The sequence below is a fragment of the Sphaeramia orbicularis genome, chromosome 8, assembly GCF_902148855.1.
Source record: "Sphaeramia orbicularis chromosome 8, fSphaOr1.1, whole genome shotgun sequence".
In the NCBI taxonomy this organism is placed as follows: Eukaryota; Metazoa; Chordata; class Actinopteri; order Kurtiformes; family Apogonidae; genus Sphaeramia; species Sphaeramia orbicularis.
This window is the reverse complement of record NC_043964.1, coordinates 35189397-35203072: the sequence shown is the minus strand read 5'-3', so window position 1 is coordinate 35203072 and position 13676 is coordinate 35189397. Positions and strand designations below refer to the sequence as shown.

Here is a 13676-nt window from a genome sequence, read left to right as displayed (position 1 = left end):
AGATCTAGTGCACAAATATAAATTACCATAAAATGGAGAAAATAAAGTAAAAGAATTCCAGTTTACTTGTGTTCTACGACTGGACACCAGCAGTGTTGTGTGTTATGCTTTTGTTCAGACACAGGTTGCACAAAAGCAGTTCAAATAGTGGAATAGTATTGCCAAAGGCGAGGGGAGAGGCCAATGGGAGAGCTGTGGTGAGGTGAACTAGTGCTTCATTAACTCATTTTTACAGCTCTAGATGCTTCAGGCGTATCAAGTAAAGAATGTGGGATATGGACACTTTGATTTAAATGGGACTAAAGGTAGGATATTGGAGTTGAATGAAAGATTTAAGGCACATTTTTCAGTCTTACCAGTTTGTCCAGTTTTTTTTTTTTTATCTTGCTAGGAAGTCAGTGAGATCAGAAAAAGGAAGAAAGCAAGTGAAGCAGGTTGTCTTTAGTCAAAGCTTTTGGACCTGTTTGCCGGTCTGTGGAAGCACAAAGGGCGTTTGTGGCTGATCTTACTTTCTCTACTTAAACGAGGACATTTTTGTCTAGCAGGTTGATCAGTTTTTTTCAATGAGATCCTGAATCTGTCTGTCGCTGCTGCTGTTTATAGGCAAGGATGAGTTTTTTGTACTTCATCCTCCCGGCGTTGGGAGGATACACCCTCACCTCACTGTATCTGCTGAAGAACCCTCATATTATCCACAAGAGGAAACGTACAGCCTTCTACTGCACGCACATCTCCCACAGAGGAGGTAAAGGATTCATGGGGAATTTGTGTGATTACTTTCTTTTTCTTTCACTTGCTCTGGACATGACCATACAAGTCTGTATTAAAACACATCTGACAATATAAATATCCCAAGAAAGGGTTAGTTGCTGTAAATGCTTGTCAGAATGTATTCCTGTCTGTTTGTTTTTTTTATATTGTAGAGTCCATCAAAGAGACTCCTTTGCTGCTATCATCAAAGCTGACAGTTCTGTTTTGTTTACTAGGATGTGGAGAGAGGATAGAAAGCACAATGGAGGCGTTCACACAGTGAGTACCAAAGTGAAGAGCTGAGCTGCACCTCACAAAACAGCCGTGAAACACAGTTATAATACAAAGGCAATCCAGTTTCAGATACAATACTAAACTATACCTGGAAATGTTTTTAGTGATTTTCTAGCTGCCTAAAAACTTTTGTAAAATGTCATAATACAATACCTTTGTATCGTTTTGCAAAGTTCCCATGGAAACTCTCCAAGGGATTTGTAAAAACCTGCTCCTCCAGATAATCGAAGACTTATGTAAGTGCAAGGTGGACAAAACCCTGTTTTTTAGACATGCTTGCTAAAAATACACAAAAGCATAGTGCCTGTCATGTTGATTTTTTTCTTATTTATCCTGAGATTACAAATTTGTATCAACTACATATATGTAAAGCACATTCTGTGACCTTTGACCCTCATTTCAAGCAGGAAAAACTCCCCAAAAACCTCCTTTAATGTGAAAAATTTAAGAAATGTCATCGAGTACAGACAGATAGTGCAGGTATTATGTAGACATTTATATATATGCGAATAAATGTGCAGAACTTATTTAATTACTTTGCCAGTGACCAAAAGCATCCAATGATCTAAAATGTTTAATAACTTTTGAACTGCTAATCCTATCAATCCATTGAAATAATTCAGGGAAAATGCAATTTCTCAGTTTCTCTTTTCTCAGCTTTGGATGATCAGAGGCTTCACAGTGACATGGAAACACCATCATCTTCTGCAACACCAATTTACAGATTAAACCCATATAGTTTGACAAATGACAGTGGATGCAGACACTTGTTTTATTTTCAGTTAATGATATATTTTGCTGAAAAAGTCACTTTCTGTTTTCTCCATTTTTATATAATAAATTAACATGGTTTACATGATTATTAAACTGAATAAATGAAAACACCCGCATTCCACAGACAAAATGCAAAATGCAGGGGATAATATTATAATAAATGGTGATAAATCACTTAACAAAGGTTAAATGTAGAGAAAAATTCATTTGGAAGTTGCCACAAAAGTACTTATGGGTCTATAAAGGGTCCAGTAGTAGTAGTAGTTGCCTGTATGTAAGTGAACGGTTAATGCTGCATTACAGTTAAAGGTGCTGCAGGAACCTTATTGAACAGAGTCATTGCACATGCATGCATATACTTACATATATTTTCTTTCTGCCCTCAGTGCAGTTGAGCAAGGCACACAGATGATAGAGCTGGATTGCCACTTGACACACGACGGTCATGTGGTCGTATCGCACGATGAGAACCTGCTGAGGCAGACGGGCCATGACGTCACTATCTCCTCCCTTAATTTACAGGTGACTGATAAAACTCATATTAAAAGGACCCAAATCTAGCCCCAGAAAACCCGTCCTTTTCATACAGTTATCATTTAGCTATATATCAATGTCAAATACATATCCCCTCACATAACATTTTTGTATGTCATTTCTGAAAAAGATATATGATTCCACTGGTTAGAACAGTGGAAAAATTTGTTTTGTTTTGGTGTTTTCATCTTTCTGCTGATAAGAACAGGCCCTGAACTAGTTTGACATCTACCTGAGAGAAACACAAAAACATTCTCAACCCCACCTATCTCAGAAATGATTTATTTTAGTACATGACCCTCAAAGGATGTTGGTTTTTTATTTTAGTGCCTTTGCTTGACTATGTTTTCTCATGTATTGCAACACACCTTTCCTTGGAATAGATTACCTCTAAGTGATTCCAGGATGTTGCAGTTCAGCAAACAGAGAGCTGGGTGGAACTTATTTTCAATGCAATCACACTGAATAGTGTGATAACATTAGGTTTAGTGTATTGTGCTAAAACGTGCAACGTCTCCACCCCTAGGATTTGCCTTTGTACAAGGAGAGACTGGAGGTGACATTTAAAGCAGGTGAGTTTCTCTCCTCCTCCTTTTTCTAATTCCCAATCATTAACAACAAAGTACAGTATTTCCTGGAGAAGTAGGTCAGCAGCTGCAGTTTTCGCCTGCAACTTTTAACCCTTCCCGTACTCCAGGTCACTACAGCAGTGGTGCGGACAGGCAGTTTGCCCTGCTGGAGGACTTGTTCAGGAAGTTCCCAGCGATACCTGTCAGTATTGAGATCAAGGAGAACAACAGTCCGCTGATAGAAAAGGTGGAGTACACCCAAATAACACTTCTACAAAGGTTTAACGAAGCAAAGTTATTGACACAAAGACATCAGAAAAAGCCCCTCCTTCTCTGTCCCTGAGTTATTCTACTTAATATACAATATACTTATTTTTTCAGACATTTTTGTAACTTTATGATCTTTGCAAAGATTAACGATAAGATAGATGTTGTGGTATCATGGTGCCAAAAGTATTCAGTCTGTCCCTCATAATGTCCCTCATTATTAGATATGTTATTTCCAATTTAGTGTAAAATGATTACAGCTACAGATCACAGAGATTGTATATTTAAAATATCATGAAGTCTGTATTGTTTATTGGGTCAGTACTTCCTGCAAATGAACATTAGGTTGCAGAGTTAAAGATCCATTTCAGTCATCTCATAAAACAAAATGCAAACTCTATTTTGTCCAAATTGTCTGCCACTGAAATGTAAACATTGCTCTTTTCAAAAGTTTAAAAGGTCACCAAAAAGTGTTTCCTCCTGCTCCTCAATGTCTATTTTCAGATGTTACAAACTAGATCCCAACTGGCACTAAAAAATTTGTCATGAAGCCAGTTCTGCAAAATTTCACCATATCAGATGAGTGCAGATGTGCAAATAGTGTCAAACTCTGCATGGACATCATTCTGCAGATTAAAACATCATGAAAGTATACTTGGTGGGGCATAGGGAGGGACTTTTTTTTTTTCCTTGTGGTGTTGTCAGTATTAATTAATTTAATTCAAGTAGTTTCTTCCCCTTTGTATAATATCTGTGACCGTCTTTTGTCTGTTGCAGGTGTCTGACCTGGTTAAGCGTTACAACAGGGAGGACATCACAGTGTGGGCATCCGTGAACTCCAGCATCATGAAGAAATGCTGCAGAGTGGTACATTTATCCCTAGGGGGAGACAATGTTACCCTCAGCAATTTTTTTTTTCAACAAAGTCACATTTTTGCCCCCTCTTCTTTTCATGGTCATAAACATGTGTACATCTAGTGCACAGGTGTCAAACATGCGACCCGGGGGCCAAATCCGGCCCGCCAAAGGGTTCAATCCAGCTCTGGGATGAATTTGTGAAATGCAAAAATTACTGAAGATATTAATAATCAAGGATGTTAAAATCATTTTAGGTCATTTCAGTCTAAAGTGGATCAGACCAGTAAAATACTACCATAATAACCTAGAAATAATGAAAACTGTAAATTTGTGTCTTTGTTTTAGTGCAAAATAAGTAAAATTACACAAAAATGTTTACATTTACAGACTAGTCTTTTACAAAAAATATGAATATCTGAAATGTCTTAAGAGAAGTAATGTGGAATTTTAATAATATTCTGCCTGTTATTTAATATTTTGTGTATTTGTAGATCCACTGTGATCTGTAAGTTGTGATTCACATGTATAAATGCTAAACTAAGGTGTAATATTCTTAACATTGCACTTATTTTACAAAAGAATTTTCAGGTTGTTCATATTTGTTCATGTTATGTTCAAGTACAATTCATAGATTTAAACATTTTCATTGTGGAATTTACTTTTTTCACTCAAAAGTTCTTATTCTATTATTTATATTATTTTACTGGTCCGGCCCACTTTATTTCATATTAGGCTGAATGTGGCCCCTGAACTAAAATGAGTTTGACACCCCTGATCTAGTGCATCTTAGTGCACAGCGAATATCTTTTGTCTCTCTTTCCAACTTTTGCAAAACAGTAACGGCATCACCACCCTCTTTATTCATCAGATATGTCTTTACTTCTGTTGTCATCTGTTTGTAGAACGACTCCATGCCGTACAGTTTCAGTATGAACCGAGGAGTGCTGCTTCTGCTGCTCTTCTACAGCGGCCTGCTGCCCTTTGTCCCACTGGGAGAAAGTTTATTACAATTCTATCTGCCTCGTGTCATCAATAGGTATGTGAGTGGTTGGGATGTACCTATTGTAAAATATTAGGCCAATACCAATGCTGATAATAACAATTTGACTGATAACTGATGCCAATACCTATGTAATTTCTAGTTATTTTATTTTTGTTGTTCCTCATTACCTCTCTTGTGCCAGGGAAATAAAAAAAGCCATCATTATAAAAGATTACTTTTTATAACCAGCTTTTCTTCACATTTTGACAAAGAACAAATTCAATCATGCAAATTTTTATAAAACCTTCACTAAAGCATAAGAGACAAACATCGACCACTGCTATTTGCCAATAACCAGTATCAGTGACCAGTTATCAACCAATACTGATGACGCCCAGTATAACTACACATAAACATAAACACAGCTCAAACATCATCGGCTGCCCTCTGCCATCCCTGGTGGGGCCTCAACAAAGTCAAGGTCACTCAAATCCCACACACCACCAGACTTATGAACAGTTTCTACCCCTGGGCTGTACGGACTGTAAACATACCATACCTCACTGTGATGTGCAATAACCAGTCATGGAACATGTGCCTCATGTCTGGCACATGCATGTTTACATTACTTACCCTGTTACATTTGCACTGTTTACACTGGGACATGTATGCTTGCGTACTTTTATTGTTTTAAAAATTGTACCTCTTCATACAGTATAATTCTAATTTGCACATATTTTCGATTGTACACTATTTCATATTTCATATTTTTAAACTCATGTCTGTATCTCTTGTGTTGTTATTCTATTCTATTCTATTCTATTCTATTCTATTCCCTACACTAATTTGCATTTTCAATATGTTATGCTGCAGAATATATTTATCTGATTTTAGGCCCATATTTATTGAATCGTTAGATTAAAGCACTGCTAATATATCATGTTTCTCTCTCTTTCTTTGTGCTGTAGGACGTTTATTCCTGAGAAACGCATCTTGAGGAACAGCCTTCTTGTCTCTTTGTTAGAAAAGTGAGTAAAATTTCCAAAAGGACCACCCCATCTTTTGTTATTGTTAACTAAAAACTGACTTGTTTTGGTTTTTAAGAAGCACGAATAAAAAGAATTGAATGCAATGTAATGTATTATAATGTAAATGTAATGTAAGATGAGTATTATTAAACAACACTTAAAACTACTGAATCATCATCATCATGTTTTTAAGGAAAAATTATATCACTTCTGGGTACCGTGCAGAAGTCTATGCTGCCAAATGACTAGAATGTGTTTTATTTTTTTTACTGAACTTTGTATGCAGATGTTTGTATAAATGTTTTTTACATTGTAATTCCAGAGTGACTATGAGGAGGAGTCTTTTTAAACACCTCGCAGCTCGTGGAATTCAGGTATGGTACCATTATCTTAAATGAAAAGACCTGAAAGCATGAGTTACAACTTGAATACTGGTTTTAAAAAAAAGACAGAATGTGAGCATGCTACTGAAAATTTCTTTCTACTGCTTAGCATTTGACTTCATCCCCCAAAAACTTGGTTTAACACAGAAATTACTTAGGTATTTCAGCTGAAACAACCACATTCTCACACTCCCAGTCCGAGTGTCTTGGATGCATCACCTCTGTCCTGATGTGAATAATCTCTGCTGGGATGAGATCAGCCCCATTGTAAGGCCATGAGTGGCTGCTGAATAGTTTGAGCATGAAAACAATTGAAGTCATCTGCTGTAGGCTTGTCAGCTGCTTAGGCCCTTGCTTCATTTGAAAATTTATGAGTCAGTCTGATCTAGTGAGTAAGAAAAGGTCTTCCCGTCATTAGTTGCATAAACTCAAAAGGAGGAGCTTTATCCTCCAAGAGAAAAAAAGCAGTCAGTATTAAAATGGGTAGTTTTGTTTTGTCTGTATTACCTAAAAATGGAAAATATGTTCTAATACTCTACATTTTTAACATATTGTAACTGCAGGTGCATTTGTTTGTGTGCAACAAAGATGAAGACATAAAGGCTGCATTTGAAGTCGGAGCCACAGGTGTTATGACTGATTATCCGTCTCTTCTAACCAGCTACCTCTGCAGAAACAGAAGCCAGGATTGATCTTTGACACATCCAGTCGACTAATAAAGAAAAAGCTCTGTGCTCAAAAACACACATCCGCACACACACAAGGAATGTGGCCCATTTCCTCAACCATGACAAAATTAGTCAGAAATTTGCTGCTGTCATAACACATCAAAACATTCGGCCCATTAATCTCACTCCCTAATCACATCATTGTATGTATGGAATTATCTGTCTGTGGTGTGATATGCCTTTGTCTTATTTCTACAGCCTCCACCCACATTTTGAGACACAGCCCAGAGGTTAAATATCATTGATTTCTTTTTGCCCAGCAACAAATCTCACAGTGCTAGTGTGTTTGTATATCCAGCTGGACTATGTAACCTCATTTTCATGATAAGAAAGTAAATGTGACTTTGTTTTGACTGTGTCTAGTATGATTTTTTTGACGTTATTTGATTGGTTTGGAGAATGAAGTGAACTTTAGAATTAAATTATCTAAAACAACTCGTTTATGATTTTATTTCTTTTTATGGGGAAATGTGTTATGTGTTAAACATGGGGTTGAAAAGGCAACGTGAGTTACAGAAAATAGCAAGTAACCTCATTGACTTAAACCATGTAATATTCATGCTGTATTATTTTGTGGTCTTTATTATACTCACCTAAGTACAACAAATGAGTGTGTAAAATGTTTGCATGTGCAGTAGACCTCACCTGTATCCTTGTTTTCCCCAGGCTGCAACCAAAGTCCATTTACACTACTGTGATAATAATCAACCAGTCCTTTGGTGAAACAAAGGCTGTATTTGTCTGACCTGGTTGGCTTGCAATGTGACAAGTGAGTTAATGGAATATAAGTGGATCAGCGCAAACTGGGGTCTCGAATAGAGTAGCTAGATGCAAGAGGGCAAAGGTTTAAATCCAGTGACCCGGCACAGAAATGAGGCTCTTGTGATCATACAACAGCTAAATAAGGCTATTATTTACGACCTCAAAGGAATGCCAGCAGGAATATTCTTGGCAATTTAGATGGGGGGGTTGTTATAAGGTGCATTTGGATTGAGAGTAATAGTCTTGGGACAGTTTTCAAAATGCAAATATTGAGTAGGAAAGCCAACATTCAACTTATTAAATAAATATATCAAGAAAACCACATTTACCAAATGTTCTGGATCAGTTGTGGCTACGATATTAACCATTTCCTTAATAGTGTTGTCACAAATGGGACATATTTCCTCTCTCAGTCCGACAAATACTATTTGCAGCAAATCCACATTGTTTTTTAATCCCAAAACGATAACCAAATGGCATTTATGAAACTGCACTAAGTTATGATAACCATAAAGGGTTCGCGCGAGGTCCAATCTGATTGGCTGACCCACATTCTGGACGTCACTCCGCGCCTCTGATTGGTCGACGGGGATTTGTTTTGCACTCCTCGATGCGTTTCAGACTTCCTCCTCTCTGTGTTTTGATAAACAAACCACATTTTTCCTCCATCGGCGCCACACTCGCTCACCTTGTCAGCTTGCCAGCATTGTCGGATTGCAGCTCCTGTTTTTAGTGAAGACTGGAGAGGAACTTTGAAGACTGGTTCGGATTCAAAACAGAAACGCGGGTAAAAGAGGACGAGAGGCTGCCTGTTGTCTTTATTGTCCGAGTCGTTGGCGCGTGGTCGACCTGCTGGACGTAGCTTACCTGTCTACCTGTCGAAAACCCACCGGCTTGGGCTGTCAGTCACATTAGTCAACTGTTCAGGCTGTGAAAAGCCCCGATATTATCAAGTAAGTTGACAGACACCGTTGAATATCCTGCAATGCGCATCTCAGTTGCTGTTAGCTGCATGTTGTGATGGTGCGGAGCTAGCAAACGAGCTAACACGCAAGCTAGGTCACAGCTAATTTTTGTGCATCCGACAGATGTGTTACACTTTTTGTAGGTTTTTGTGTCATTATGTAGCCATTAACAGACTGTCAGCGGTATTGCACGGTGCACAAACGGTGCAGTCACCAATGCTCGCATGTGTTCGTCTCTTTTTGCCTCATAAAGTTAGTATGTGAACATTTAATGTAAACCAGGAAGCAGGCTTCCTACTAAAATGTGTCTAACCTAATCAGTCTAGATTTAATACGTCAAGTTATGAAACTAGACATTTTGTGAAATATTACTTTGAAGGGACATTTACAAACAAACGCGATTAGAATGCAATTTACCTTTTACCAGGGCTTTAGTTTAGTATTTTTGCATGTTGACATGTTTACCCGGACCTCTTAAAATTTTATAAATACAATATCAGGTGTCAGGAAACCATAACGTTGTAGTAAATTTGGTTTTCAATTGAGTGCACCTTCATTTATCCACATAGTAACATCTTTTTATCAACGTGTCACAGTCTTCCACATGAAGGTCCACATTTGTAATGTAAAGCAGCTTTGAATCCACTGAACCAGACACTTACTAGTGTCTTTTTACATATCAGCCAAATATAGATACACTTTAATTAGGTTATTTATCAAAAAATCACTCTTAGATTTGGATTTTAAAAAAAGAAAAAAAATTCAGTCAATGCATGTCTGAACCCATAGACATGCTTTTAAAGTCCTAATGGTTTGTCTTATTATTCACTTCTTAATTCAAAACCAGCTGATGATTTATCTGATGTATTCTGCTTCCCCACAACAGCTGTGATATTCTGCAAAATAAAAATGACTACCAACCAGTTCTTGAATTCATATATATTTTAATCAAGATGCCTAAGAAGTCTTAGCATTTGCACCAACCACAGTAACCCTTGTACAACAATAAAACACTTTCCTGCTTCCTCTTTCTTCTTAGACATGGTGAAGTTGACGAAAGCCAAGACGTTCCAGGCTTACCTGGACTCATGCCACCGTCGCTACAGCTGTGTGCACTGCCGCGCCCATCTGGCCAATCATGACGATCTTATCTCCAAGGTTAGTATGCTGCCAGCCTTTTTGTTAGTAATCATTTTAGATGGCCTACATCCATGCGTCGTTCTCACGTACAGTAGCTTACAAAGAAAGAACAACCAGAAAAACCAGACTGATGTAAGACATCAAAAGATTTCTGCTGAGATTCCTACAAGGCATTTTGGAAGTACATCTGGAAATAAATCTGAAGACTGACTGCTGAAATTACAGATCAAGCTGTGTTTGTAGCGTGTGTGTAGAGTGATTACATGCAGCCTTTATTATCTGATTTACATATGTGTACATATTTTTCCATGTTTCCTAGTCTTTTCAGGGGAGTCAGGGCCGGGCCTACCTCTTCAACTCTGTGTGAGTATTTAACTATTGATATTTCATATTACTTTCACTACATGGTTTTTGCATCTGATTTACATCTGACATTGGTTTGTGTACTTTATAAACACATTGAAGGTTGTAGTGGTTCAGAAATCTTTATTTTCCCAGCATATCTTTTCTGAAATCTTTTACTTTTTTGTGGAAAAAAAATCCAGATTCCTAGAATCAGATGTGTTTACACAAACCACATAGTCAACAGATAATTTGATTTGCTCTACAGTAGACCTTGAAGTTGATTTGGTTCACTTTAGTCATGCTCCCATTTTAGTGGGTCAGTAATACACCAGCCTTATCTAATGTGGTAGCATTAAATCTCTCAAGTTAAAGTCATGTCAGCACTGAACCTAACTTCATCAGCAACGGTTCAGTTTACACAATGTTCTGATAAATCATTGTTCTTACTAATTTTGAGCTTATGTAAGACCCTTGAAGCTGATTTTTCTCTTTTAAAAAAGTTGTAGCAAAATAACATCAGTACTATGGAGGCAGCATTAGTTGGATGGCAAGTAGAGGTCTTACAGCTGTTGTTTTGAGGTGCTGTAGCTTGATAAGAGTTGCATTCGTTTACAGGGTGAACGTTGGCTGCGGTCCTGCAGAGGAGAGGCTGCTACTTACAGGACTTCATGCAGTGGCTGACATTTACTGTGAAAACTGTCACACTACACTTGGCTGGAAATATGTAAGTATTATATGTCATTTGCATGTAAAATATTGCTGATTATTTTAATGATTAAAGGTATGACATTAGTAATTTAAATAGACGGATATATTAATAAAGAGGTAGAAAACCTGCAAATTTAAAAAGTACTTTAATGTACTTTTTAACAATCTTTTTGCCAATTCTGTCTTCAGGAGCAAGCCTTTGAACTAAGTCAGAAGTACAAGGAGGGAAAGTACATCATTGAGCTGTCCCACATGATAAAGGACAACGGTTGGGATTGAGAGGGAAAGCTTCATCTTTCTTCATGACTTTTTCCAAGTTACATCCCTTCGTCTTAAAAGGGTTCCAGTGTAGCTTCCTCATCCCACGTTCGAGCCATTGCTGTGCCACACTTTCACTTCGTGCAGCTTTGCCAAGAATAGCATGTGATGCCTTATCTTTTTCTGTTCTTCATGATTCTCCAGCAACCACAACACATTTGCTGATATTGATATCCCATTTGCTAGTTGTGCTGGGACATGGAGTGAATGAGTGTAGGGTTTGTGTGTGATAACTGGGAGATGTAGTCACACAGGCATGTGTGCATGTTTGATTTTAAAGCATGTGTTTTAGTGACAAACCTCTTTATCAGCAGCTACTAGATAGTCTTGCTCTGTATGGTTTGAGGCCAGTGAAATTCAGAAAGTGTGAATTTCTTGCATATTCATTGCAGGTTTTTGGGTTTTCCTCTCGAGTGTAATTATCTGGCCCCAAGTGAGTACAGATCATTTGCTAGTGATGCAGTTGTATGGGAAAACTTAGAGAAGTGGTAGAACGTGTTTTATTATCTATCAATTGGATTTTTTTTTTTTCTTAAGATATGATAAATAACGCTCCTTCATGTTTTGCCAAAGGGGATTTAATTAGTAACATTAAATCCCACAAGAGTCTCTAGCAGTAAATCTAAATTGTGGTGCCGAAGTGTCTTCTGCTTTTCGCTATAAATTTTAATTTGGGTGCGAGTGTTTGTGTGTAGGCAGTGTGTTATGAGGCATCCGGAGCTTGGTTCACATCTTCCATTTCCACTGCACAGTTGGGATATCTACTTTTACTTAATGCTGATGAGATCTGTCCTGTATGTGTTTGTGTAGCACTGAGCTGCCCTTACAGATACATTTACTCTGTCCTGTTAGAGCAAATTGTGCGTAGGATAATGTAGCATATTTATGGTGATTTTTTTTTTTTCTTTTTCTTTTTTTTGTAATGTCTGCTTCTTTCATTAAAGTGTATTATTTTAACCTGATCTTTCATTAAAATACTGTGTGCATAACTCACTGTTCAGTTTTCTTATTTATTATATGTACAGTATAATGTGAGAAAATCTTTTGACTTGTTTCATTTGCATAACAATGTTAAAACAAACTGCTGTTAAATTTCAAGGCTGTGGCTTAACAAATTAGGATACAAATGTGTCACTCATGCATAGTAGCAAAGCTCTCTTACCCTGCAAGAAATGAAGCACATTGTAATTACAGAATGAGCCAGCAGATGGTGATGTAAATACTTGTAAGTGAATTTGTACTTGGAAAGTATAAACTGTATATCTGCTCAATATGGTCATAATCTACCAGTATTATATGGGATGTGATGTATAGATAAGACAACCAAAACAACTGAAGGGCCTAGTATAACGTTATTAGTACTAGTAGTTATTAGTGTTGGTAATTTGTATTAATATCACAATGTTTAGTGAATTTAAAACTTATAGACAAAACACACTAAAATATGCTCTGTGCTTTAAACGTGTCCAAGTTTTGCAGATTATAGAATTAACTGCTAATTTGTTGCACTGAGAAACAGTCAAACTACAGTTAATTCTTTGGCAATAATATTCTGTTTCACAGGCAACACAGTAAAAATCCTGTTATATTTTCATCTTCAAGGATTTGTAGCACACTGACAGATTCTAGACAAAGCTTATGATGACATAAATTTGACAAGTTGTAATAAATGGCATTCATTTTCTCTTAGTAAAATGATTATTTTACTTGCAGCAGAATCAGGTCACATGAATAAGCTCTGGTGAGAACCTATAGGTTTTTTTCTAATAGCATGTGGTGGAGAGGCTGCTGACAGTCATGTGTGTGTACAGTATTGGCTGTCTACCCTTGCACTTTTCATTCCTGGAATATCTAAGTGCATTCACATGGGAAAAGTAGAACTGTGAAAAGGAAAGAAAAGGGTCACAATTAAGTGCTGGTTCCAAAATAATCCCTAGTGGGAGTTTATCATAATTAGAAAATTGTAAGATCTCTGGACATCAACTGGTAACAGTTAAAAAATACACATATAAATGTATGAATAACAGTTTTGTGGAGTAAAATATGAGGTGAAATATCCCTTTAGCTGACATCATAAACACCCAGTTTACAGTGTCACCTTGAGAAAGGCAATCTCATTATGTGTCCCCATGTTAAATAACCAATGCATTATCAGTTTGTAGGTCTCGCAGATGGAGTCAAACATTCATTGTAAATTATTTGTCCTTATTGGGTTTTATGTACGTCAAAGGGAAACAGGATACATTTAGCCTGTGTTTGAGGGATATGAGC

The 13676-nt window shown here is 37.2% G+C and overlaps 2 protein-coding genes across 2 annotated transcripts; both read left to right on the top strand.

Moving 5' to 3' along the window:
- The first annotated feature begins 183 nt into the window (after window positions 1-183).
- Window positions 184-7525, top strand: gdpd3a (glycerophosphodiester phosphodiesterase domain containing 3a). The gene is made up of 11 exons (XM_030140319.1): window positions 184-305; window positions 604-745; window positions 987-1029; window positions 2205-2340; window positions 2879-2924; window positions 3050-3168; window positions 3966-4055; window positions 4949-5082; window positions 5997-6056; window positions 6379-6430; window positions 7003-7525. The coding sequence occupies exons 1-11, from the start codon at window positions 294-296 to the stop codon at window positions 7129-7131; spliced, it is 963 nt and encodes a 320-aa protein (XP_029996179.1). The 5' UTR covers window positions 184-293; the 3' UTR covers window positions 7132-7525.
- Window positions 7526-8521: 996 nt separating this feature from the next.
- ypel3 (yippee-like 3) lies at window positions 8522-12394 on the top strand. The gene is made up of 5 exons (XM_030141964.1): window positions 8522-8882; window positions 9934-10052; window positions 10354-10397; window positions 10995-11103; window positions 11277-12394. Exons 2-5 carry the CDS (start codon window positions 9936-9938, stop codon window positions 11364-11366), a joined length of 360 nt encoding a protein of 119 aa, XP_029997824.1. The 5' UTR covers window positions 8522-8882; window positions 9934-9935; the 3' UTR covers window positions 11367-12394.
- Window positions 12395-13676: the final 1282 nt, after the last annotated feature.